Below are 26,421 nucleotides of genomic sequence, written 5' to 3'. Positions count from 1 at the left end.
TTAGCATCGCGGCAGACTGCCACGGCGGTGGCTGTGATGCGAACAGTCGCGGCCAAAAGCGTTAGTTTTTAAAAAAATTAAACATTTAAAAATAGTTTTGAAAAAGTATTAAAAATAAAAAAAAACTCCGCCGATTCCTGCGCGTTTCTCTCCTCCACCGCGTGGCCTACGCCGCGGCGCCGACGAATACAACACGGGCCGGCCCCCTCTCCCGCCGCGTTAACCCGATGCCATTAGCTATTATCTTAATTAATTAATTAAAATAATTATATACACCGACCACCCGGCCACCCCGTTCAACGCGACCAAATATTCGATTAATCCCTCTCCCGGCGAAAAAAAATCTGCGTCCACCGCCCCCCGAAAGGAAATAGACGGACGGATAGCGAACGCACGCGCTCCGCTTTCTCTCTCTACTCCCTCCCCCCTCCTTCCCCTACCTATTCGCCGCCCCTCTCTCTCTCCTGCCCCTACCCCCGCCGCCGCCCCACGGCCCACCCCGCCGACGCGCAGTCTCTCTCTCTCTCTCTCTTCCCCGCCGACGCGGGGCGGCGGATCGCCGGATCCGCGCGGGGAAGGGGGATCTGGATTGGATGGTCCTCTCCGGCCGCGCCTCGGCCGGCCTGATCTGATCCGACCCGTCCCGTCCCGGCGGCGCAGTCCGGGAAGGTCCTGCGGGGGGATTTCGGACTCGGGCTCTCGAGTCTCTCTGCGGCGAGGGGTTTCCGGGCCCGGGCAGTGTCCGGATCCGTGTGCCAGGCGGTGGTTACCTTTGCGTAATCCTAGTCGGAGTCGCCGTGCTCAGCAGCAGATATAAGGGATCGGGCGCTCCAGATTGAGCCCGGGAAGAGGTCGTGTAGCGCCCGTTCTCCGCGTGAAAGTGATTTTGTGGCGGCGCGGCTGTGAGTTGCCGTGATTTTTTCGGGGTTTCCGGCGGCCGATCCGCTCTAGTTACCCTATCCTGTTCCTTCAGGGCGGCGGCCTCGTGTTGGGGGCTCTCGTTTGTTTGCCGTGCCGCGTCTCCCGAGGAGGACTTGATTTAGTGTTCTCGTGCCGTTGGTTCCATGGCCAGCGGCTCTGATCCCCCGAAACAGTACGGAATAACCAAGCCCTTGTCGTTGCTCGGGCCGGTGGAGGCCGACCTCCAGAGGACGGCGGAACTAGAGAAGGTTTGTAATTGATTTATTAGTTTCATGTTACCAGTATTGTCTCAATTCTTTTGCCCGACTGATATTGTACTATCTAACTACAGTTTTTGCCGGACTGATACTGTACCATGTAATTACTGTTTTTCTGTTGTTGATTTGCAGTTTTTGGTCGAGGCGGGTCTCTATGAGAGCCCTGACGAATCTGCTAGGCGGGAGGAGGTGCTGGGGAAACTTGACCAGGTAGCTACTCTTGTTGCCACACGTGTTCTTATGCTCAACACAGCATTATCCTTCTCTAAACATGCTCTTTTGGCATTTGCAGATTGTAAAAGACTGGGTGAAGCAATTGACTAGTCAGAGAGGATATACTGATCAAATGGTTGAAGAGGCAAATGCTGTACTCTTCACCTTTGGCTCATACCGTCTTGGGGTAATTTCTACCACTTCCCTTTTACTAGTTGCGCCTGTTTTGCTCTGCCACCCATCTTTTATTCATTCATTAGTGGACTCATGATGGACTGATGTGTACAGTTTAGATAGTCTTTGTACTTGCGATAGTGTGTGTGTGTGTGTATATATATATATATATATATATATATATATATATAGTTTTGATGCTCCTTTAACAGTGTTCGTGTCCTATTAAAATACAACAATGGAAGGACTAGTTGCGATAGTGTATGATCAACAGCATCATACAAGATGCACTTTGTTTTAGTGAAACTTGGAACATTACTGGATTACTGGAATATAAGTAGCAACAACAATGGTTTTGGAATATGCATTCCACAGGGAAATGTGGGTGAGATGAGGCATTTTTGCTTCTTGCACAATAATGTTCCACATTCATCATTGGCTAGTTCGAGTTTAATGGCCATGCTCACACATGGTGGCCGCTAGGCTGGTTTGTATAGATACCTTGATGACCATATGTCATATCACTTTGTTGTGTAACGTTGCTGTCAATTAGAATCTGGATCCAAGCTGAATCTTTTGGAGGTAGTCATGCTGCTGTCAGAGACATAATAACAAGTGGTAACAGGCCATTAATTTCTGGTGTCTGCTTCTAGTGGCTGGTAGGTACCATACTAGCCAGTAATAGGTGATTTAAAGTTCTGGTGTAACCTTGTGATTCTAACAAGTATTAGGCCACACAAACACAAATCTTGTGGGATTTTATACGTGTGTAATGTAAAGAACAAACCACCAAACGAAATGAACCAGAAACACAGGATTATCAAGCTAGTAACTACATGATTAGGCCATCGGCCTAGTTCTGGTTAAAATCAGGCTTGTAGTTTGATATTTGGATTTTCATGATGCTTCTGATCACAAGGCTGTCTGTAGAAAATATATAAATTACGTGGATCTGTAATCCTTCTTTGTGAAGAATTTCTTATACTTTATTTTTCACATAGTAATTTGTTTTTGCTTTTTATTTCACCTTTGTAGGTTCATGGACCTGGAGCTGATATTGATACACTCTGTGTTGGACCTTCATATGTGAACCGTGAGGTGATTTTTTTTTTGTTCTGTTACATATTTGGTGTGGTTTATATATTAGAGACAGGATTTTACTAACATATGATTCTGTTGTCAGGAAGATTTTTTTATTGTACTGCATGGGATATTAGCACAAACAGAGGATGTGACCGAGCTGCAGCCTGTACCTGATGCACATGTCCCTGTTATGAAATTTAAGTTCCATGGAATATCTATGGACCTTCTTTATGCTAGTGTCTCCCTCTTAGTAGTACCAGCTGTAAGTTTCTTACTAGATGTTTCCCCCAGTTAATCAATTGTTTATCTGTTCAACTTAGACATAGCTTATTTCATGAGGTATTTGAACTTGTATCATAAAGATTTTTTATTTTCAGCTGTTCTTTTAGTGTGACACAGAATACAGCCTTTTGTATTAAACATGGTACATGGCAGTGTTTTGTTTATGTCTACAGGTGTCGTTCCTGCTTTAGGTTAATATACATTTGATGAGGAATTTTTATGACTCACTTGGTGTCTTAGTTGTGTCAGAGGTTCTATCTTATGGGCCTGTGCTTGCAATACAAAATCAGTCTTTTGCTTCAGTTTTAAAGTTGCAGATTACTTGTATTTTGGTAACAATCTGACTGTTGCTACCAAAACTTTTATAATTTGTTAGAATGCCTTCCATCTATATATTTTGTAGCCATCCTGGTAAATTTTATCGTTTTGTTACCCCTGGTTGCACTGCCTTCTGCTTCTCTGCTGTAGTGAGGTATCTAGTGTGAACATTTTATTCTCGATATTCCTGAACTTTGTTTTTTTTGCAATGCTATTTTTGTGACTTTGAGATGCATTTATTTACAAGTTCTTCACTATCAGCCTTGATTCATTGGGACAAACGGGTTAATTTTACAGACATCAATCAATGCAGAATTCCCTCTGCTGTTGATTTCACCAAATCTTTAGTTTCTTTGTCGTGTCCTTAAATTTATGCATGAAGGTTTACATGTGGGGTCCTGCATCAATGCTGTATTATGCCATTTTGTTCCAAGAGATACATATCTAGTTAACTTGCTACTGCAGGACTTGGATATCTCGCAAGGATCAGTCCTTTATGACGTCGATGAAGCTACTGTCCGTAGTCTTAATGGGTGCAGAGTAGCGGATCAAATCATTAGACTTGTTCCAAATATTGAGGTTGACTTGAGGAATCAGATACGCATGTTTCGTTTTCTCAACTGTCTGTTACCTCTAAAATATCTGAACGTTCTAATTCTATGCGTCTTTTCTTACAGAATTTTCGCACGACATTAAGATGTTTGAAGTACTGGGCAAAAAGAAGAGGTGTTTACTCTAATGTAAGTTTTTGTCACAAGTACGCTTGGCTAACTTCCTCTTCAACTTGCTATGATATCCAATCATTCGTTTTGCCAGGTTACTGGTTTTCTTGGTGGTGTCAACTGGGCTTTACTGGTTGCACGTGTCTGCCAGCTCTATCCCAATGCTGTGCCAAGTATGCTGGTCTCACGGTTTTTTAGAGTTTTTACACAATGGCAGTGGCCAAATCCGGTTATGCTTTGTTCCATAGAAGAGGATGAAGTTGGTTTCCCCGTTTGGGATCCACGCAAAAATCCTCGAGATAGATGTCATCATATGCCCATTATAACCCCTGCATACCCGTGCATGAACTCGAGCTATAATGTTTCCACAAGCACGCTGAGGGTTATGATGGAACAATTCCAGTTTGGTAATAAAATTTGCCAGGTAATCTTCTTTGCACCACTGAAGTTACTATTTCATAAATACTTACGCTGACCATGTATTGTATGCCCTCTGGTTCAGGAAATTGAAATGAATAAGGCCAGCTGGTCTGCTCTGTTTGAGCCTTTTCAATTTTTCGAAGCATACAAGAATTATCTACAGGTTGACATCATCGCCGAGGATGATGAAGACCTTAGACTTTGGAAAGGATGGGTTGAATCTCGATTGCGGCAACTAACTTTGAAGGTAATGTGCTCGTATGTTATATCGGTTGCATCATACAAGCTTAGTCAACTTGCTAGCTTGCTGCTTGTTTTGTGGTACCAGAGGTGGTAGGAAACATGTTGGTAAGCCACTGTTAGTTTTTCACTGTTTGATTCAGTTGCTATTTTGATTGTTAGTCACCCCTAGTAAGATAGTTTTTTATCAAGGTGGTGTCATTGTTTCTGTCAGTCAGTCCGATGATTTTGTGTCTAATTTTAATGCTGTTGCATAGTTTTTTATCAAGGTGGTGTCATTGTTTCTGTCAATCAGTCCCATGATTGTGTCTAATTTTAATGCTGTTGCTGTTAATTTGTCATGTGCTGAACTAAGATAATTTCTTGTCGGTTGTAAACAGATTGAACGTGATACATATGGAATGCTACAGTGTCATCCGTACCCACATGAGTATGCAGACCCTTCTAGGCAGTGTGCTCATTGTGCTTTCTTCATGGGATTATCAAGGAAAGAAGGTGTGAAAATACAGGAAGGACAACAGTTCGATATTCGTGGAACGGTGGATGAGTTTAGGCATGACATCAATTTGTATAAGTTCTGGAAGCCTGGGATGGAGTTAGCTGTTTCTCATGTTCGGAGGAAGCAGATCCCAGCTTATGTGTTTCCAGAGGGTTATAAAAGACCTCGCCCTTCAAGACATGTGAACCATCAGTCTGATAAAAATGACACTGAAGATGGCACAGCAACCAGGTCTCCGGACAGTCAGCTGAAGAGAAAGCTTGATTCTGTTGGAACTGATGATATTGAACCCAGCAGGTCTGCTAAGAGGTCATCGGTCAGCCCAGTTCATCCAAAAAATTCACCTCAATCTGGGAGCACTGGCGATGAGACTAGATGTAACAACCAAATAAAAAGGGCTCCTAGTGATGCAAGTGGTGGTAGTCCGGCTTCACCTCAGGCATCAGAGAGAAGCCCAGATACCATTGTGTCTGCCCCTAGGTGTACGACAATAGGAGCAGTGTGTTCTGGTGATGCAGTTAGTAAACATGTTCCTCTTGTTGAGAAATGCACCACTCCAACTGTAGCAGTGTGCACAACTTTGAAGCGCGTAGCTGAGAAAGTTGTATCAGAGCTAGTTGGAAGTGAAAGGTTGGGGAGCAACAACAGTGCTGAATTGGTGGAGAGTATGGAAAAGGATGTCCTTGCTGAAAATGTTCATTTTGGCGGGAATGGAGTTACTCAAGGTGGCCTTCCAGAAGAGTTAGAGGTGATGCTTCTGGTGCACACTGCTCCTGTTTTTGTGCTGTCTAACATGATCTGAACATTCTTATTTAACTTTTTTGATGCATAAAAGCCAAACCATAGGATTGAAGTGGTTTCTTAAGCTGATGCAGGTATGAACAAGGATACATCATGGAAGTCGTCACTGAGGCATGGTCTTGAACTCAACCCTTGTGCATTCAGTATCTACATTGCTCTGTTTTCTTTATACTCGACTGTTTGGTATTTGTCTGCTACTTTATGGCAGGGTTAGTGGCATCAACGCACAAGATTGGGGAAAAATGGTGTAGAGATGGACAAGTTCTACCCCTTGCTGGATGGAATGGTAAGTAGCTCAACTCACAAGTTTCCTTCTGGACACAGATTTGCAATTGCGGGGGTTTCTCTGATGGGAGATGGTCGAAAATCATGCCTTGCAACGGCATGGCAAAAAACAACGAAGATTTCGTGGAAGGGCATGGTCGAATATCATGTCTTGCTGGTACACTCTAGATGAGCATGGACCTTCAGTTTTCGGTTTTTACTTGTCGAGCAGCTGGCTCTTGTGTATGAACTGAGCTACAGCGGGCTTCCCTGAGTTGACTTGTTTGATTCTGAGATGCCCCTGCCATGCTGTAGGTCTAGAATAGAACTAGATGAGATGCTGTGTTCCGTGGGGCCCGTTTGTACCCCTCCTTTGTAATATAAGATTTTTAACTGTTTCTTGTGTGCTAGTGGTACCATTCATGTGATGATTCTGATGAGTTATAATAAAGGTCACATTTTCTGTCTTGGTGCTCTCATTGGAACGAAAGATTTGTGAGCAATCAGTAGCCAGCGGTGATACGGATTGCAATCTGTCGTCTAAACACACATGATGATACGGATAGCACTTGGTTTTCTTAAATAGGAGTACTAATAAAGTGATCTTTTGTATCTCTTTTGTTTCCCTTCTCACTTTGTCTGATACATAGATTTTGCATTGTCTACCGGGCCCACATAAATTGTGCATTGTGTCGGGCACGATCACATTAAATCTTCCAAATAACAGATCTGGCAAAGGGCAATGCCAACATAGGGTCTGTTTGGATCCACTAGTACTAAAAATTAGCTAGGTAATAGTTAATAGTTGCTAGTTTTTAGCTGATAATGAGTTGGAGGTACATATAAACGTTAGCAGCTCCTAGTATTAATTTGGATCCACTAGTAATGTTTGGTGCTAGAATAGAATGGATCCAAACATGGGCTATTTGTTTACTTCACAGTCAGGCCCATCTGTGGATCGTTCTTTACCTTGGGCCAGTCTAGGTAAACATGGGCTATCTATTTATTTGACAGTCAGGCCCGTCTAGGTAAACATGGGCTATCTGTTTATTTGACAGTCAGGCCCGTTTGTGTATCGTGCTTTACATTGGGCCCGTCTAGGTAGGCCCGGTTCTGGATCATTCTTTACTTTGGACCCGTCCCGGAGCTCTACTTTGGACCCGTCCCGTACTTTGAGCATGATCGGCAGAGAAGTCTACATTATCTCTCTCAACTTTTACGAAAGTCTACTTTTCATTTCTAAACTCTAAAACCGGCTAAACCACCTCCTGAAATTTTAAAACCGTTCGTTTTACCTCCATGACCGGTTATAAGCAGTTTTCAAAGACGGTTTTATCTTTTTCTTTTTTATTTATTTTGGTTAAATCTTTGAAAAATCATAATAAATTATAAAAAAATTATAAAATAAAAAATCAAATTTTGTTGGACTCCACATGAGTACACAGTGAACATATAATATGATATGCTTTAGTATAATTTTTTTGTTGTAGCTTTAGATCTATGTTTTTCTATAATTCATTCATAGCTACAGTTTCTATGATCCAATTGTGGTGAAATTTTTATGGTGGGCTAATTATTATATGCTTGAATTTTAGTAAAAATTTTATACTCATTGGATCATGTATAACTCAGTTATAATTTATTACTTAGCTATAGATTTATAAATAATAAATCTATGGGCTTTTTCCTCATAGTATAGATCTCACTTTCTGAATAGAATTGAAGGACCAAAAGATAAATCTTTATGGGCTTACTTGGTTTGCGACTAAAATTTGCCGTGCTAAAGATTTGGGTGGTAAAAATTAGACATAAAATTTTACCATAGATTTGGTAAGCTAATGTAAGAGGTTGGCAAGTTTTGATATAGCGGGTCTGATTGGTTGGCTTCCAAAATTTGCCAAGCCAATAATTTGGCAACAAAAAGTTGTTAAAAGTTGGGCAAAAGTATTTGCCACAGATTTGGCAAACTAAATGTGAGGTATTGATAAATTTTGATAACCAACCAAATAGAGGCCAAAAACTTGGCTTGCCCAAGTTTTGGCAACCAAAATTTGGCTATCAACTAACCATGCCCAGCAAACCAAATAACAGTCAAATTATGGCTTGCCAAATCTTTGACTTGGCATAATTTGAAAGCGAACCAAACAGACCCTGTATCTATCAACCACAAACAGCCCAAGGTGTCTCAGAGCTGGTTCTCCAAGTTCAAGGAGGAGCTCTTTGTTTGAAAACTGAGTGACATTGTTTGCTAGTTAATTGAATACCGAGCCACATTGTTTCAATAATGAGTTTACATTTGCACACAATTTGTTTAATACGCCACCGCATTGGTGGGCGGCCGTCGTGGGGGCCCTACCAGTGCACTGCCAGATCTGGAGTGAAGGAGAGTGAGATGTATCATTGGTCTCTAAACTTTTTCATGTATCATCGTTTGGATCCATAAACTCTGAATCCAGGTCCTTCCAACTTTTCAAGTTGTTCATTTGGAGCCAATTCAGGTCCATAATTGGACCCAAAGTGAGTTTAGAATGAACCACTTGAAAAGTTGAATGAGAAAATGAGAATGCGGGAAACCAAAGACCCACTGCGCATTTCACTATTAAATTATATATCACTTTAGTTTTGTTCCAAGTTTTTTTTTCATTTTGATCAAGTCAATACCTATATACACCCTCCGATCTATAATAAATGCACATCTCATTTCTTAAGGAGTCAAACTTTTTTTAAGTTTGACTAGAAATATAAAGAATCATATCAACATTTGTTTGTCCAAATAAGTTTGTTATGGAATCATATTCCATCGTTTAATGTAATGGTACTTACCATACACCACAAATGTTAGTATATTTATATATATATTTAGTCAAAATTTAAAAGATTTAATTTCTCGAGAAGCGTGATGTGTGTTTACTTTGGGACTGAGGGAGTACATAATATTAAATAGCGAATAGATTTTTCCATTAGTCCTTTTACTTCCCACAATGCCCTTGCGTCTTTCTTGTCTCGTCTGGGGCTAGACTACGACATGTGCTCATATGAATTAGAACCATGCACGTTTGTGCGTCCATAGATGGTACAAAGGCCGATTTCAATACCCCTCAGTCCCCAAATAGATCAATTCATAGAATCCGTGCACGTCAAGCTATATGTCTTAAATTTAACTAACTTTATAGAAAAGAGTAACAACATCTATAACATATTCTATGGTATATCTAATGATGCTAATTTGATGTCATAAATTTTGATGGTTTTTCTTCTAGAAATCCGGTCAAAGTTTAAAAAGTTTGACTTAAGACAACTCTAGAAATATATTTAATCAAAGACAGAGAGAGTATGTATTAGAACAGTTACATAAATCGCCGAACCCTAAGTCATTCAGGTGATTGTGCGATAAGGTATATGTTTTGTTGTAGCATACGAGTACGTTTGCTAGTTTATAGAAAACATATACAAATATCTACCAACTTTGTATAAAATATGTCTTCATTGTTCTATTATTTGAACTTGTAAATATGAATATATATATATATATATATATATATATATATATATATATATTTCAAAAACTTGGCTAAAATTAAAGAAAATTGATTTAGAACAAACGTGAAATGACTTATAATATTGGAGGGGGAGTGTAGAGAATGAAAGACATAATCAGATATCAAGTCTTTCAACTTGTACTCTGTGAGAAAAAAAGGATTCAAGAAACACTGGTGTGGCTACGCTTTCCAGTCGAGGAAATTGGAAATTAATCATCTGACAGTGACAATGGAGCTCTCTAGATCTCTCGGCGGCTAATTAGTTGTGGAGAATATCATCTGAAATTTCTGAATGCTTCTCCGGTTCTCCCCGCTGACACCATATGTTGTTTGATTCATTGATTGTGCTATCAATAAAAGCACCCCGTTCGTTTAAGAAATTGCTGATTAGAATGTACGTCATAATTGATAGACCCCAGGATCTCCGGTACGGGTCTAACCAGTGGTATCAGAGCCGTACAAGCATTGTCGCCGGACTAACCGCTGACGATGACGGACGGTTTGGAGATGGGCGATAGCAGCGGTGCTGCTGTGGCTGCCCAGCCACGACAGGAGGTCGTTATGCGCACGGTGCGGGAGGTCAGCGGCACCAGTTGGCCGACGCTGACTCGCATCAACTATGTCGAGTGGTCGGTGACCATGAAGGTCAAGCTCAGAGTCCGACGGCTCTGGAATGCTGTTGACAAGGGCACCGACAACGAAGAAGACGACATGTCAGCGTTGGAGGCTATCCTTGCTGTTGTGCCAGCGGAGTATAGGGAGCCGTTGGGGAGCGAAGAGCTCTGCTAAGGAGGCGTAGGAGGCCATTGCGGCAATGCGCGTCGGGTCCAACCGCGCAAAGAAGGCGACGACCTAGCTTCTGAAGCAGGAGTACGCCAACCTCAAGTTCAAGGATGGTGAAGCGGTAGAGGATTTGTCCCTCTGCCTGCAGACGCTCATCAGCAAGCTGAGGAGCCACGGCATCACCATCGACGAAGAAGAGGCGGTCTACAAGTACCTCCACTCTGTGCCGGCGAAGTACATCCAGATTGCTCTCTCCATAGAGATGATGCTGGACTTATCCACCCTCACCATTGAGGATGTGACAGGCCGTCTACGGACGGTGGACGAGCGTATGGAGCAGGCCACAGCAACGAAGGACAGTGGCAAGCTGCTGCTGACAGAGGAGGAGTGGGCTGCCCAGAGGAACTCCGAGGAAGGCTCCTCCAGCCGTGATGGCGATGGCAAGCGCCACGGCAAGTCTTCTTTGGAGAAGAAGATGAAGGTCGGCCCCAACGCCTATCGGCGCTGCGGGAAGACATGCCATTGGGCAAAGGAGTGCCTAAATCACAAGCAAGAGAAGAAGACTAAGGCTCATCTGACGCAGTCTGATGATGATGATGAGGCCACTCTCCTGATGGCGACGTTCTGTGCACTGCACGACGTTGAGGCCATGGAGAAGGGAGATGTGATGGCGGTGAAAGGGCCTAGGAAGGCTCTGAAGGCTGTCCACCTCGACGAATCACGCACCCAAGTCCACCTCGGATGTGTGGGCGGCAGACAAGAGCAGCGGTGGTACCTGGACTCTGACGACAGCAACCACATGACAAGCTCCAAGGAAGCCTTCTCCGAGCTCGACGACGATGTGACCGACACGGTGAAGTTCGGTGACGGCTCAAGGGTGGTGATCCGAGGGTGCGACACCATCATCTTTACGTGCCAGAACGGCGAGCACCGCGCGCTAACGGATGTATATTGCATCCCATAGCTGCGTTCAAGCATCATTAGCATTGGCCAGCTGGATAGCGAGGTACTGATCAAGGACGGCGTCCTCAGGATCAAGGACCAGGAGCAGCGCCTTCTTACCAAGGTGAAGAGGTCCTGGAACCGGCTGTACCTGCTCGACTTGAAGGTGGAGCAGCCGGTGTGCCTGGCGGCATGGCACACCGAGGAACCGTGGCTGTGGCATGCCCGGTTCGGCCATCTTAGCTTCGATGCGCTCGGTCGGCTAGAAAAGATGGTCCGAGGGCTGCCCCACATCAAGCATGGAGGCGAGCTGTGTGACAGCTGCCTGGCCGGGAAGTAGATGAGGCTGTCATTCCTAAAGGCGGCAAAGTATTGCGCGGTGGAAGCTCTCGAGCTCATCCACGGCGACCTCTGTGGGCCAATCACGCCAGCCACAAACGGTGGTCAGTGGTACTTCCTCCTGCTCGTGGATGATTGCAGTCGCTATTTGTGGCTGCAACTCATGACAAGCAAGTACGAGGCGGCGACAGCGATCAAGAAGTTCAAGGCGCATGCGGAGGCGAAGAGCGGCAAGAAGCTGCGCGTGCTGAGGACTGATCGCAGCGGCGAATTCACTTCAGTGGAGTTCGCTGCGTACTATGCGGATCAGGGCGTGGTGCGACACCACACCACACCGTGCCATACTCTCCACAGCAGAATAGCATGGTGGAGCGACGGAACCAGATAGTGGTTGGCATGGCTCGATCCATGATGAAGGCCAAGGGCATGCCGGTAAGGTTCCGGGGTGAGGCGGTGACCATGGCGGTGTTCATCCTCAATCGCGCGCCCACCAAGGCCCTGAAGGGTAGGACGCCATTCGAAGCTTGGTATGGGTGCAAGCTAAGCGTGTCCTTCCTCTAGACATTCAGCTGCATCGGCCACGTCAGGAAGACGAAGCCGGTCCTCACCAAGCTGGAGGACAGGAGCACACCAATGGTGCTCCTAGGCTATGCGGAAGGTACCAAGGCGCATCGGCTCTACGACCCACGCGAGACAAGGTGCTTGTCTCACGCGACGTAGTGTTCGATGAGAAGGCGGCCTGGGACTAGGACAGTCCGGGCACAGGGGAAGCTGGTGGCTTCACCAGCACCTTCGTCGTTGAGCACTTGGTCATCCACGATGGTGGATACACTGGAGAAGAGGTGCAGACCACTCCAGTAACAGAGCCGAGCACTCCACTAGTGGTGCCGAATAGTCCTACAGTGGTGCTGACCACTCCAGGACGGATGCCAAACACTCCCGTAGCAGAGCCGAGAGGTCTTGCAGTGGTGCCGACCACTCCAAGACTAGGGCTGAGCACTCTTGCAGTGGTGGTGACCATTCCAGGAGTGGTGACGAGTGGTCTCGGAGTAGTGCCGAGCACTCCAGCCGGGGTGCCGAGCACTCCAGGTGCTGTGCCGATCACTCCGGTGGAATAGGGAACCCCATCGACGCCGATCAAGTTTGCCTCACCCCCAAGTGACATCACTGAGTTCGTGGATGCCTTCCACGACGGTGAGGAGGTGCGGTTCTGCAAGCTGGACGACGTCATCCATGACATAGGGCCCTCAGGCCTAGTGGGATGGCTGCTCAATGAAATAGAGCTGCTTCTCGTCAGCGCAGAGGAACCACCCACGTTTGCGCTGGCCGAGCACGATGCAAATTGGTGATGGGCGATGTTGGAGGAGATGAAGACGATCAAGGAAAACGAGAATTGGTAGCTCGTCGATCCACCTCTAGGATGTCGTTCGATCGGCCTGAAGTGGGTGTACAAGGTCAAGCGGGACAAGCACGGCGCCATTGTCAAGCACAAGGCGCGCCTTGTCGCCCAAGGCTTTGTCCAGAGCGAGGGCATCGACTTCGAGGAAGTCTTTGCGCCGGTAGCGCGCATGGAGTCTGTCCGACTGCTTCTGGCTTTGGCAGCAGCGAAGGACTGGCGCATCCATCACCTGGACATAAAATCGACCTTCCTCAATGGCGAGCTAGGGGAGACGGTCTTCGTCAGGCAACCTCTGGGTTTCGCCGTCAAGGCAGCGGAGCACATGGTGCTCCAACTGTGCAAGGCGCTCTACGGGCTGCGGCAGGCCCCGCGAGCATGGAACGCCAAGCTTGACTCCACGCTGCGCGAGCTTGGATTCACACGGTGCGCAACCGAGCATGCGCTCTACACGCGACGATGGGAAAGGAGGAACTCGTCATCGGCGTGTATGTGGATGGCTTGATCGTCACCGGCGCGCGTGCGGAGGACATCGATAGCTTCAAGCGCGAGATGGCGGCTCGTTTTCGAACGAACGATCTCGGCGCGCTCTCCTACTACCTTGGCATCGAGGTGAGACAGGGGAAGGAGGCGCTCATGCTCGGTCAGAGCACGTACGCCTCGAAGCTGTTGGAGCGGAGCAGCATGGCTAAGTGCAAGCCGTGCGTGACTCCGATGGAGGAGCGGCTGAAGCTGACGAAGGCCAGTACCGCGGCGAAGGTAGATGCAACACTCTACCGGAGCATCGTCAGCGGTCTGCGCTACCTAGTCCACATGAGGCCGGACATTGCGTTCGCCGTGGGCTACGTCAGCCGCTTCATGGAGGATCCTCGAGAGGATCACTGGGCTACGGTGAAGCGGCTGCTGCGCTACGTCAAGGGGACGGTGGATCAGGGGATCGTTTTTCCCAAGACCGGTGAAAGTAGGCTGCAGCACACTGTGTTCAGCGATACAGACATGACGGGGGACATCGACGGATGGTGTAGCACCTCTGGCGTGCTCGTCTTCCTCGGGTCAGCTCCAATCTCATGGCTGTCGCTGAAACAGAAGGTGGTGGCGCTATCCACGTGCGAGGCAGAGTACGTGGCGGCAACCACAGTGGCGTGGCAAGCTGTGTGGCTGCGCCGGCTACTGGGCAAGCTGACCGGTGTGGAAGCTTACCCACCAGCACTGATGGTGGACAACCAGCCCGCCCTCGCCCTCGTGAAGAATCCGGTTCTCCACGATCGGAGCAAGCACATTGACATCAAGTTCCACTTGCTCAGGGACTGTGTCGATGGAGGGCAGATCATCATCGAGTTCGTCGAAACTGGTCGGCAACTCGCGGACGTCCTCACCAAGCTGCTCGGCCGTCTTCGACTCACGGAGCTGAAGAAGGTGATCGGCATGGAGAGGGTTCTAGGGCTAGCAACAAGATTAGGGAAAAAATTGTTAAGTAATCTGCTGCTCCCTGTGTGAACGCACAGCAGGGGAAGGCAGCGCCGAAAGGGCTCCCTGCTGTTGCATTATAGCGGCTGCAGGGGCAGGCGCCGAACGGCTCTCCTACCGTACTGTAGCCACAGCAGGGGCGGCGCCAAAGTCAACCCTGCTGTCACATCTAGTCACTGTAGCAGCATGGCAGCCTGACATGTCTGTGTACTAGGATTAGATGGGTAGAGTTGTATATATAGTTTGTCACTGCAACTCAGTAAAGAGAGCGAGTTCAGTTTTGCCATCTCCTCTGCAGAGCTCCGGCCGACGCTGGTGCTTGTGCTGTGTGTGCTGTTCTTCCTCCCTTCTTCTACCTCTAGCCATAGTGTGTGGTCGGCAACAACAGTACGTGGTCGGCAAGCCGTGGTGAGTGATCTGACTCACCCGTATCGGAGATCTAGGGGCTAACAATAATGACCTAGTGTAGTGTTGCCTGTAAACCTGGTTAGAACTTGTACTAGTCAGTACATTGTGCTACATGATCTTTCAGTTATGCAGAAACTCTGTATCAGACAGTGGTTCATGGATGTCCTGGGATTGTCACTGAACAAATACAGCAAATTATATTATACAAGTTTCTGCAGCGTAGTTACATAAATAGACTGGGTAATATCTACCAAGTCATGATAATAGATATGACATATTTGATATATATACTTGGAACCCTTTATTTTCCTTTCCTGACATCTGTTCGATGTCCAGGATTCGACATCGGACAACCTCACAGTTAAGAACATTTATGACTGACATGCTCCCTTCAGCGTTGTAGCACCGACCTCCTTCATCGTTGGCCTTAGTGATGGTTTTGGTCCTGTGCAAAATAGTCCTAGCTGAATACTAGTTGAACCTCACGGAAGTTGGATGCATCTCGTATATTTTCATCAATTACATCCATCAACTGAAAGTTGTCTTCTTGGAATTGCCGCCAGGCCCATTGTGCCAAATTCTCATGGCCACCATCCTCACCAGTTGCGCGTCTCCCAGTTGTCAGCTCCAAGAGAACCACACCGAAGCTGTAGACATCAACTTTCAAGTTGATCTTTCTTATGCTTGCAAACTCTAGCAAATAGTGGGATTCATCTCCTTCATATAGTCATACCACTTTGTTCAATATGAAAGGGAAAAATAAGATACTATTTTCTTACCTGGAGCCATATATCCAAAGGATCCGACCATTGCTGAGATTGACTCTGGCTCGCCAGCTTTAACAAGTGCACGTGCCAGACCAAAGTCTGAAATTTTTGCTTTCAAGATCCAACAGGATATTGCTGGACTTGACATCTCGATGTGCTATAGGTGGAGATAAATCATGGTGCATGTAGCTCAGTCCTTTAGCTGCATCAATTGCTATTGACATCCTCATTGGCCAATTTAACTGTTCAGTTGTCAGATCTCTCTGATGCAACCAATCATATACCTCATTGGCCAATTGAACTGTTCAGTTGTCAGATCTCTCTGATGCAACCAATCATATAGGTGTGGTAACTATAGGATCGATCTAGGGTAGAACTAAGGGCCTTCTAGGTAACCAGTTGATCCAAACAAGCCCTAATACATCTAGACAGAGAGATGGAGACAGAGGGATAGAGAGATAGGGGTTCGAACCCGAGACCGCAGGGTTGGAAGATCCAGTGGCCTCCATCAGGTTTGTCGATGCAGTCTGCGCACGGGCAGCGATGGTCGGGGAAGATGTCGGTGTAGTTGCCGTCGTCGGAGCGGGGCGGCGCGGCTGGTGGCTTCCTGTCACTGGCTGCGCCCCTCTTGATCGGATTAGGGTTTGAGTGTCGGTGGGGAGGTCGGCTCAGGTCAACCTCATGATTAGAGCCGCCGGCCCCCACCTCTTTATATAGCGCAGGGTGACAGGGGCCCTCCAGCCATGGTGGGCTGGACGCCCCCGATCAGTACGCAAATCAAAGGCCCAACTGGGCCGTTGGGTCCAGTTAGGTTAGAGATCAATCTAACAATCTCCCCCTTGATCTCTTTCCATCTTTCACTTTCATATTCTTTACTTTTGTTCATTCCATTACAGATTAGCGCATAGAGCATGTCTCATCGTCACGGTCCATTGCCGATAGATTTAACAGCTACAACACACTACTCTGTTCTGAAATAGATACTTATCTTTAGGCCTTCTTTTGTCCAGGAATTATAGGCTTTCCCTTAAACCCATGCCGGCTACATGTTCTCTGAACATGTTGGGTGGTAAGCCTTTTGTAAGCGGATCCGCGAGTATCTTTACTGTACTTATATGCTCAAGACTTATGACTTGATCCCGGACTTTATCTTTCACAACATAATACTTTATGTCAATGTGTTTGGCAGCACCACTTGACTTATTGTTGTGAGCATACTGTACTGCTGGATTATTATCGCAGTATAACTTTAGTGGTCTATAGATGTCGTCAACCACCTTCAAACCGGGTATGAACTTCTTTAACCAGTTCACCTGTCTCGTTGCCTCATAACACGCTACAAACTCGGCATACATTGTGGATGATGTAGTGACGGTTTGTTTTGAGCTTTTCCATGAAATAACTCCTCCTGCGAGAGTGAATACATATCCAGACGTGGATTTTCTATTATCTCCCGCATAATCAGAATATGAATATCCCACTATATGGAGTGAATCAGATCTTCTATACGTCATCATGAGGCCTTTCGTTCCTTGCAAATAACGCAAGACTTTCTTTACCAATTTCCAGTGTTCTATTCCAGGATTGCTCTGGAATCTGCCAAGTAACCCAGTAACAAATGCCAAGTCAGGGCGCGTACATACTTGAGTATATTGCAAGCTTCCGACAGCTAAAGCATATGGAACCACTTTTATTTGATCGATCTCATATTGGTTCCTAGGGCATTGAAAATCCCCATATCTGTCGCCCTTGACTATAGGAGCAGGTGAGGGACTACATTTGTGCATACTGAATTTCTTTAAGATCTTTTCAATGTATGTTTTTTGTGACAGTCCTAATACCCCTTTACTTCTATCTCGGCGAATCTCGATCCCTAGAATGAACGAAGCTTCACCAAGATCTTTCATATCAAACTTTGAGGACAAAAACTTCTTTGTCTCTAGTAGTAGACTGACATCACTACTAGCGAGTAAGATATCATCCACATACAAGACAAGGAAGATGAACTTCCCATTCTTAAACTTTGTATAGACACAATTGTCCTCTACATTATCTTTAAACCCAAAATTCTTTATTGTCTGATCAAACTTCAAGTACCACTGTCTTGAAGCTTGTTTTAATCCATAAATAGATTTCTTTAGGTGGCATCCCATTCGTTCTTTTCCTTCCATGATAAAACCTTTCGGTTGTGCCATGTAAATATTTTCCTCCAAGTCTCCGTTGAGAAATGTCATCTTTACATCTATCTGATGTAATTCTAGATCGTAATATGCCACTAATGCCATTATGATTCTGAAAGAATTCTTACATGAGACTAGAGAAAAGGTCTCATTGTAATCAATCCCTTCTCTTTGCGTAAAGCCTTTTGCCATAAGTCGGGCTTTATATCTCTCTATATTCCCTTGAGAGTCAAGTTTTGTCTTGTAGACCCATTTACACCCTACTGTTTTGGCTCCTTTAGGAATTATCTCTAAATCTCAAACTTTATTGGCATTCATTGATTTCATTTCATCTTCCATGACCTCAAGCCACTTTGATGAATAATCACTTCTCATGGCTTCTTCAAATGAGGTGGGATCATCCTCCATTTGAAATTCCTCAGTGTTGTACACTTCATAATCAGTAGGAATAGCTAATTTTCTAACTAGGGGCCTCCACATTTGGCACATCTTCTATTTGAGGCTGTTGTTGCTCCCCCTCATTTGTGGCAATAGGTTCTACAGGATCCTGAAGAACAGGTTCCTTATCATCATTCATTGTTGCCACAAGTAGGATAACAACAGGTGCTGGCACCACAGTGTCTTGCACTATTGGTGCAGCAACAGCAGGTAGTGAGAAAAATGGCTCATGAATTATCGGAGTGGGTGCATACACCCGCTTCTCTTCAAAGTCAATTTCTCAAGCTACCATGCTCCCCCTCATCATTTCATCCTCTAGGAAGACAGCGTGTCTCGTTTCCACAAACTTTGTATGTCTATCTGGACAGTAGAAACGAAAACCTTTTGACTTTTCTAGGTAGCCAATGAAATGGCAACTTACTGTTTTGAGATCTAGCTTCCCAATGTTTGGGTTAAATACTTTAACCTCAGCAGGGCTCTCCCACACATGCAAGTGGTTTAGTGAGGGCACTCTTCCTGTCCACAACTCATACGGTGTTTTGGGCACCGATTTACTTGGTACTCTATTGAGAATATGAATGGCGGTTTTTAACGCCTCCATCCATAGGCTCAATGGTAAGGTGGAGTAACTTGTCATACTACGCACCATATCCATCAGGGTACGATTGCGTCTTTCAGCTACTCCATTCTGCTGAGGTTCGCCCGGTATAGAATACTGGGCTACTATGCCATTCTCCTGTAAGAACCTTGCAAAAGGTCCAGGAACTTGGCCATATGGGGTATGCCGACCGTAGTACCCCCCCCCCCCGATCGGACCTGACTATCTTAATCTTTAAATTGTGTTGGTTTTCAACTTCTGCCTTAAATATCTTAAATTTATCCAATGCTTCTGTTCTTTCTTTGATTGGATAAATATAGCCATAACGGGAGTAATCATCTGTGAATGTTATGAACGAATCATAACCATCCACACTCTTTGCAGGAAATGGACCACAGATGTCTGTGTGAATAATCTATAGAATTCCTGTGCTTCGTTTGACATCTTTCTTAATTTTCTTTATATACTTTCCTTTTATGCAATCTCTGCATTGTTCTAAATCTGAGAGCTCTAGAGGAAGAATATCATTCTTAACTAGTCTTTCTATTCTCCCCCTCGAAATATGGCCTAAACGATAGTGCCATAATTTCAACAACGCATCGTGAGCTCTCTTTCGTTTTCTGTTTACATTCGTAGACGAGGATACATTCACATTGTCGCACGCAACGTTTCCATTATCGCATACAACATTCAGATCATCACGTAGTGATAACAAATAAAACTCATTTTGTAAGATAGCATTACCAACACATGCATCATTATATGTTATCTTACATTTGCCATTTCTAAAATGGCAATCATAACCATCGTTGTCCAAACATGAAACACTAATCAAATTCCTCTGTAGGGAGGGAACATAAAGAACATCTCTAAGTATGAGTTTGAAACCATCAGCTAGCTCTAGAGAAAGATCGCCAATGGCTTCAACTTCAGCTTGGACTCCATTTGCGACTTTAACATGTCTTTCGCTTCTTTGCGTAGTTCTCGTCGAACGGAATCCCTGTAAAGAATTAGCAACATGAACAGTTGCACCTGAGTCAATCCACCAAGTAGATTTTGAATACTGTATATACAGGGATTCATTTATGAACGTAATAATATTCTCACATTTCTTTGCCATAATCATCTTTAGGTAATCGGGACAATCTTTCTTATAATGCCCCGTCTTCTTGCAGTGGAGACATTGATCTTTATCCACTGTGAACTTATTTTGCTGAGGCTGATGCAGCATGTGACCCTTTCCCTTTGACTTTGACGAGAAGTTTGCATTAGTATTCTTTTTCTTATTATCTTTTAGATAATTGATTGTGCCACCATTGATAACCTTCATTCTCTCCTCTTGCACACACATAGCCATGAGCCTCTCCATGTCCCATTTCTCGGGCTGTATGTTATAGTTGACAACAAAAGTGTCAAACTCTTTTGGCAAGGAAGCAAAAATCAGATGGATAAGGAACTCATCTTTGAGAGCCAAATCCATTGGTTTTAGCTTGGATGCGAAGTGGCTCATCCTCAGTATGTGCTCTCTTATGCCACCATTACCTGAGTATCTCTCTATCACCAGCTGCTTTATCAGCTGGGTAGCATATGTCTTTGAAGAGCCAGTGAACTGACTCTTTATTCTTTCGAGATACTCAGTGACGGTGTCACACTCTAGAATTGAGCCCACAATAGCAGGCTCAATCGTGTTCTTTATCACTGCCAAACACTTCTTGTTGGCAGTGACCCACTTCATATGCTCAAGGTCATAGGATATTCTTTGGGATGCAAAATCCCTCTCTCTGGTTGCCCAAGCGGTATCAGCCTCGTTTGTCTCCCGCACTGGTGCCATAGGCTCTGTGGGACACAGTGTGGTGACTACCCAGTCCACCTCAGCGAGGATGAAAGTTAGGTCGATCTTTTTCTTTCACTCAATGTAGTTATCACCTTTTAGAGTGGGGATTTCTTTGATACAACTCATCAAGTTGTATCCGCCTGAAAACACAATTCAAATAATATGAGAACATAAATGATAACAATAACAATTGCATGCCTTAGTTCAATGTTGGTCAAAATTAAAATATACAATTATTCTCTACATTAATTCTATATCACCGTTGGGCAGAAAATAGAATTGATGCAAGACAAAACATCATAATATTGCCATTAATCAATGTTGGTTAGAATAATAACAATATTATAATCAATTAAAACATATCTATTTTTCATAATTAAATTCTCCCATTGGTTCGAATTTAATAATGAAAATAACATCTTTAAATACGCAGCGGAAAATCATTCAATTTGATGAATTTTACCCACAGGGAAAATACTTTTTCTATTTTCTTTTGAGCCAATTTCCATTTTTCAATTTTCTGGAAAAAGAAAAAATGAAAACGGGCTCATTCTTTACTATTTCGGCCCAAAACTGGCAAAAAGCCGGCTCGGCCCATTGCACCGCGCGCGCACAAGCCGCACCCAGGCCGCAACCTGGGCCTGGGCCGACAAAGTCGCGCGTCCACGCGCCCGCCTGGGCCACGAGTTGGCCCATTTAATCTTAGCCGTCTGTCTGCATCCGACGGCTGCGCGCGCATCTCGCTCGGATAAAACATCGTCGCGGCCGCCCGAGCAGAAACCCTAGGTCATTTTCATTCGCTCTCTCTCTCTCTTCGCCTCACTGCTCTCTCTCTTCTTTCCTCAGTACAGCCGCAGCAGTCACCGAGCGAGCGAGCGGGCGAATCAGTAGAGCAGCGAGCCCCGGCGCCGTCGCCGGCCCCCTCGTCGGCGTGTGCGTTCCCCAGCGGGTGAGCGCGCCGCCGTCGAGCAGCCTGGCCACGGCACCCCTGTGGTCGGATCCCGACGAGCAGTGCCCCCGGTCGGCCCTTTCTTTTCCCCGCGCGTCGGCGTGCACGACGACGAGGTAAGCCACCCCTTTCCCCTCTTCCCCTTTCGGTTTCTTTGGTTCTTGTGCTCGGATTTCATCCGATTTGGGGATTAGGGTTAGGGTTTGGGGATGGGGTTTCACTGTTTATCTTCCTTGTGATTTCTTCACGGGTTTAAGGTTCGGTTTTGACATGAACACGAGCCATGCTTCTTTAACCCAGTTAGGGTTAGGGTTCATCCGAACCCTGTTCTTTTCTCAGATCCAAAAGGATCGAAGTTAGGGTTCAACCGAACCCTTTGTCGGCCGAAGCCCCCTTCTTCTTTTAGATCCGCACTGGATTTCACTTTTCCCGAACCCGATCTAGGGTTAGGGTTAGAGTTTCTTTCATCCGAATCAAAATTCGAATCGATCTACTTCTTTCTCTTTCTACCCCAAGATCTAAATCCACACCTAGGGTAACAACCTGCTCTGGTACTATTGTGGTAACCATAGGATCGATCTAGGGTAGAACTAAGGGCCTTCTAGGTAACCAGTTGATCCAAACAAGCCCTAATACATCTAGACAGAGAGATGGAGACAGAGGGATAGAGAGATAGGGGTTCGAACCCGAGACCGCAGGGTTGGAAGATCCAGTGGCCTCCATCAGGTTCGTCGATGCAGTCTGCGCACGGGCAACGATGGTCGGGGAAGATGTCGGTGTAGTTGCTGTCGTCGGAGCGGGGCGGCGCGGCTGGTGGCTTCCCGTCACTGGCTGCGCCCCTCTTGATCGGATTAGGGTTTGAGTGTTGGTGGGGAGGTCGGCTCAGGTCAACCTCGTGATTAGAGCGCCCCCACCTCTTTATATAGCGCAGGGTGACAGGGGCCCTCCAGCCATGATGGGCTGGGCGCCTCCGATCAGGGCGCAAATCAAAGGCCCAACTGGGCCGTTGGGTCCAGTTAGGTTAGAGATCAATCTAACAATAGGCTACCATGTTCCATGTATTCATAGATCAGGAGCTTCGACTCGGAGGTTGATATGAAGCCAAGCAGCTTGACAATGTTAGCATGCCTGATAGATCCAAGAGTCCCAATTTCAGCTTGAAACTGTTTTTCCAGCATACCATCCTTCTTTAGGCCATTACCTATTTTCTTGACAGCTATCTTGCAGTTGTTACCGAGGCATATCTTGTATACCTTTCCCGAGCCACCTCTACCCACAGGGTTATTGTTTGTAAGACCACAAAGAGTGTCTTCAACATTTTAACTAATGGGTTGGAAGGTTGTTAGCTTCCACTGTGGAGATGGAGCCTCATGCTTTTTCCTAGACCTAATCTTAATGAAACAAAAAATCCCTGTGAATACGAGCATTGTTGAACCAAGGATTAGGAAAATGATTATGGGCCTTTTCAAATGTTTGTCTTGTTCTTCTGGACCTGGTTGTGTGCTACACATAGGATAGTTGCCAAAGTTGTAGGAGCAGAGACCAGGATTGGATAGAAAGCTCTGCTCAAATTCGTTTATCTGAAAAACAGGTGGAATATGGCCTGTCAGTTGGTTATTAGAGAGATTGAGGAGGGTAGGTCTCAGATATATAAGGCTTGCTGGTATTGGGCCAGAGAGGTGGTTCTCTGAGAGATCTATGGTATCAATTGCCATACTTAAATCCACGGTGTCTAGTGGGATGTTTGGGATCTCACCAGAGAGATTGTTTTTCCTAAGGTCAAGCTTCTTTAGGTACTGCATGTACCAGATCCTTGAAGGTAGTAACCCTGATAACATATTTCCAGCCAGGACGAGGACTTGCAAAAGTGCATGTAGGATGAGGTTTGTTGGGACTTCACCAGAGATGAAGTTGTTTTCTGCCATTAACATATTTAAGTTGTCTGCTGACATTGGTAAGGTTCCAGAGAATCTGTTATTGCTGATATTAATTGTTGTTATATTTGAACTCAACTTACTTGGCAGTGAGCCAGAGAAACCATTTTCCTGGATCATAATCATAGTCAACTCTGGCAGTGACCATAGGCTGCTTGGAAAACTGCCTCTAAGCTGCTTATTGTTCAAGAATATGGACCTCAATCTCCTGCAGCGCAAGAGAGACTTTGGGAGTTCACCCGACAATCTATTATTGGAGAAATCAATGTACTAAAGGGCCTGAAATGAGCAAAGGCCCTCAGGCAACTTCCCAGATAAATTGTTAGATGAAATTTCAATATTAAAAAGCATGGAATGCTTCCCCAGCTCATTGGGAAGTCCACCAGATAGAAAGTTGCGTGAGAGTTGCATATCATGGAGCATGGGAAGAAGTGCAATACCATTCGGAATCAAACCTGAGATATTGTTGTCATGCAACAAAAGGAGGTTCTTCAGCTTACCAAAATCCTCTGGTATCCTTCCTGTGAGTAGGTTGTTTGAAACATTGATCTCGGTCAAACTCATTTCTTCAATTGGTCCACTTATATGACCACACAGAGAGTTGTTGACTAGATAGAGCATTTCCAGACTTCTCAACCTCCAAACCCTACTAGGAATCATCCCATTCAATCTGTTAGAAGACAAGTCGAGTAGCCTAAGTTGACTCAGCTGAGACATGGTGTCTGGAATTTCACCAACTATATTCATGTTGTTCATCCACAAATATTTTATGTTGCTCAGATTCCCAAACTGTGGATGCATCCTGCCTGGAGCAAAGGGATTATAAGCAAGAGATAAAACTTGAAGTTCTGAGAGATTTCCAAGCTCTGCTGGGTAGCTTTCATTAAAATAATTGTTATCAAGGTGGAGAAATCGAAGACCATGAAGCTGGCAGATTGCACTTGGGATGCTGCCAGATAAGCTATTTGATGCGAGGTTTAGATAGGCAAGCTTTGGTGACAATTTATGGATGTTTGCAGGAAGAAAACCAAACAATGAATTGAATGAGAGATCCAGGTGCTGAAGTCTAGAGCAATTGAAAATAGATGTACGGAAAGAACCTGATATTTGGTTCTTGGATAGATCGATGTAAAATAGATTCTTGAACGAGCAAATTGCTTTTGGAATTGGCTTGTAGAGGTCACGGCCAGCAAGTGACAAACCTGTTACAAAGCCATCTGTGCAAATGAAGCCTGACCAATCACAATGATCGGTGTTTGTGATGGAACTCCAGTTCAGAGCCGCAGGCTTGCCCCAGTCTTGCTCAAGCTTTAGAAGCGCTGCCTTCTCAGAATCCCTAGTGATGGACTCACAATTAGATTTGAGGATATGAATATTGAGGAGGACCAGAGTTAGCATGAGGATGCCACGAACAAGGTAGAGACTAGCCATGATACTTACTAGAAGATGTTGTTAAGTTCATGTATTCTATACAGTGAATCTGAATGAAGACCTTGCAGTCAAGGTCTACTGATCAGTCAAAACATGTCACTGTCTTTCTATTATTGCCTTTGAATAATTCTATCGACACTACGGACTGTTGACTGCTTCAGTTCCTTGAGATGTTTTTTTTTCCGAAAACACAGCAAGAGAGCAAGTACAGAAAAATCAAACAACGGACAACAAGAAAAGAGGATAAACCACTAAGAGAAAGGGCACACTAAGGCCCCTGCTTCCCAACTAAATGAAAAAAACGATTAGATTAGCAGTCTGTTCGCTTGTTGGTTTGAGCCAGGGCTTATCAGCCATGGTACAGTATTTTTCTCTCATAACAATCCAGCATCAGCCAGGCTTATCAGCCCAGAAACCAACCAGCGAACAGGCTGTACAGCTCGGGCCTCCTCTAAACTCATAGAAACTATTTCCCCCATTTTGTGAACCATTTTTTCTAGTTGCCAGCTTGAACATATTGATCTCTTCCTGAGAAAGGCTAATTGAAGAGGTTGCAAAGATACACGCTAGAAAATTCTTTGATTCCGCTCATTCCAGATATTCCACAAAAAATAGACCAAGATGCCATCAGTTCCTTGAGCTGTAAGTAGGGATGTAAACAGATCGGATATGGAGGGTTATAAATACAGATAGCTACATTATTCGTCGGACTCGAATTCGGATACAGATAATGTCAGCTGTCAGATAAGATATGAATGGATATCAACAAACAATAACATATATATATATATATATATATATATATATATATATATATATATATATATATATATATATATATATATATATATATATATGAATTTGAGTATCCTAATTTTGTTACATACAGCCATGTGGGTTTCTGAAAGTAAAGATACTGATCCCTTCAGTCGGATAGTCGGTCAGGAAATATCCATAACATTTTTTTTAATGAACCTGGCAGGAGCTCTGCCTCTCAATCAAGGAAGGAAAGAGAGTTTATGTACAGAAAGTGCCATCGGCACGAAACCCCCAAAGGGCACATAGAGTAAAGTAAAGCCCACAGCACACACGTCCTGGGGGATAGATACAAGGTCTAAGTCAGGTTGTTGAAGACCCTACAGCATAGGTCGATGTCCTCTTTGGTTTTGGAGGCTACCTGCCGGACATCCATCACCAAATTTTGGAAAATCCTTTTTCCTTC

At 45.0% G+C, this 26,421-nt stretch overlaps 2 protein-coding genes and 1 pseudogene across 5 annotated transcripts; 2 read left to right on the top strand and 1 right to left on the bottom strand.

Moving 5' to 3' along the window:
• Positions 1-356: 356 nt before the first annotated feature.
• Positions 357-6,661, top strand: LOC136529373 (nuclear poly(A) polymerase 4-like). 4 transcript variants are annotated; one of them, XM_066522448.1, is made up of 12 exons: positions 357-1,169; positions 1,311-1,388; positions 1,471-1,578; positions 2,601-2,663; positions 2,749-2,910; positions 3,714-3,827; positions 3,926-3,988; positions 4,065-4,394; positions 4,473-4,637; positions 5,011-5,877; positions 6,005-6,041; positions 6,139-6,661. In XM_066522448.1, exons 1-11 carry the CDS (start codon positions 1,065-1,067, stop codon positions 6,008-6,010), a joined length of 2,061 nt encoding a protein of 686 aa, XP_066378545.1. In that variant the 5' UTR covers positions 357-1,064; the 3' UTR covers positions 6,011-6,041; positions 6,139-6,661. The 4 variants fall into 4 exon arrangements, with proteins under 4 accessions (XP_066378545.1, XP_066378543.1, XP_066378544.1 ...); XM_066522446.1 differs by having other exon boundaries at positions 5,965-6,041; XM_066522447.1 differs by having other exon boundaries at positions 6,005-6,661.
• Positions 6,662-10,778: 4,117 nt separating this feature from the next.
• On the top strand, positions 10,779-11,798 carry LOC136526212 (uncharacterized). The gene is made up of 2 exons (XM_066518957.1): positions 10,779-11,287; positions 11,501-11,798. The coding sequence occupies exons 1-2, from the start codon at positions 10,779-10,781 to the stop codon at positions 11,796-11,798; spliced, it is 807 nt and encodes a 268-aa protein (XP_066375054.1).
• A 3,641-nt stretch (positions 11,799-15,439) lies between these two features.
• Positions 15,440-25,166, bottom strand: LOC136526211 (receptor-like protein kinase 5; annotated as a pseudogene).
• Between the last annotated feature and the right edge of the window lie 1,255 nt (positions 25,167-26,421).

The sequence above is a fragment of the Miscanthus floridulus genome, chromosome 19 (assembly GCF_019320115.1).
Source record: "Miscanthus floridulus cultivar M001 chromosome 19, ASM1932011v1, whole genome shotgun sequence".
Taxonomy (NCBI): domain Eukaryota; kingdom Viridiplantae; phylum Streptophyta; class Magnoliopsida; order Poales; family Poaceae; genus Miscanthus; species Miscanthus floridulus.
Note: the sequence above shows the minus strand (reverse complement) of the source record. Positions and strands in the feature narration are given on the sequence as shown.

Excerpts from the sequence above, each read along its gene's own strand:
- LOC136529373 (XM_066522446.1), top strand. The coding sequence starts at position 1,065 with ATGGCCAGCGGCTCTGATCCCCCGAAACAGTACGGAATAACCAAGCCC. Across the intron at positions 4,395-4,472 it reads TTGGTAATAAAATTTGCCAG|GAAATTGAAATGAATAAGGC; the intron begins GTAATCTTCTTT and ends CCTCTGGTTCAG. Across the intron at positions 5,878-5,964 it reads GCCTTCCAGAAGAGTTAGAG|CCAAACCATAGGATTGAAGT; the intron begins GTGATGCTTCTG and ends GATGCATAAAAG.
- LOC136526212 (XM_066518957.1), top strand. The coding sequence starts at position 10,779 with ATGATGCTGGACTTATCCACCCTCACCATTGAGGATGTGACAGGCCGT. Across the intron at positions 11,288-11,500 it reads GGCAGACAAGAGCAGCGGTG|CATTGGCCAGCTGGATAGCG; the intron begins GTACCTGGACTC and ends AAGCATCATTAG.